At 32.7% G+C, this 767-nt stretch overlaps 1 protein-coding gene across 1 annotated transcript in view; it reads left to right on the plus strand.

Annotated features, from left to right (window-relative positions):
- LOC119594589 (phosphatidylinositol 4-kinase type 2-alpha-like) overlaps positions 1-767 on the plus strand; it is a gene marked incomplete in the record, with an annotated part of 15,699 nt that overhangs the window by 7,816 nt on the left and 7,116 nt on the right. Inside the window, 1 exon segment of the mRNA XM_037943630.1 lies at positions 229-347. Coding sequence (XP_037799558.1) covers positions 229-347 — 119 coding nt within the window.

Consider the following 767-nt stretch of genomic DNA (forward strand, 5'->3'; position numbering starts at 1 on the left):
ATGTGGGAGAATCAACCATGATTGTTGTTGATAGAATTGGGGAAAATTGTTGCTGTTGATTTTGGCATAGTAAAGAAATTGATGTGCATTGTTTACATAGAGAGAGAAGGTTGGGGGCCAGGCTTTAATTATTTTGAAGGTCTATTTTGGGCAAGAACTTCCCTTTTTCTCTTTTTTTTCTGTCTTCTTGGAGTAGATAATCCTAATGTGTTTCTTCTCTCTTTCCAGATGACCCACACTTTACAGACTTAGTAAGACAAGCAGAAACAGCCATTGAGAGTGGAATTTATCCCGAGAGGATATACCAGGGCTCGAGTGGGAGCTACTTCGTCAAAAACAGCAATGGGGTAGGTTAGATCTTCCTTCTTAAACTGCTCACATTTTAAAGCATGTTTATGATTATAGTGAGATTTTTTTTGCTCAGAATTTGTTTGTACATTGTAATTGCATTATTTGTTATTATCAGAGACACAAAGCAGTGAATCCTTTCTTTGATGATTGATTTATTTTCTTTTCATACCCATCCATGAAAGAATTCTTGGATGTTAACTATTTTACTTGTAATTTATTTATTGAATAATATTCATTTATATATTTTTATCGTTATTGTTTTTTATTGTTGCCTTTAATTTAATATAGTCATTAACTTTTTACTAAAATTTTGTACAAGAAAAAATGTTTTGTCTCTAATCTGGCTCAGCCACCCAAAAAACCTTCATGAGAGAAAGAGAAGGAAATGGTAGAGAATATATTATTAACCACTTGGG

The sequence above is a fragment of the Penaeus monodon genome, chromosome 34 (genome assembly GCF_015228065.2).
Source record: "Penaeus monodon isolate SGIC_2016 chromosome 34, NSTDA_Pmon_1, whole genome shotgun sequence".
NCBI lineage: Eukaryota > Metazoa > Arthropoda > Malacostraca > Decapoda > Penaeidae > Penaeus > Penaeus monodon.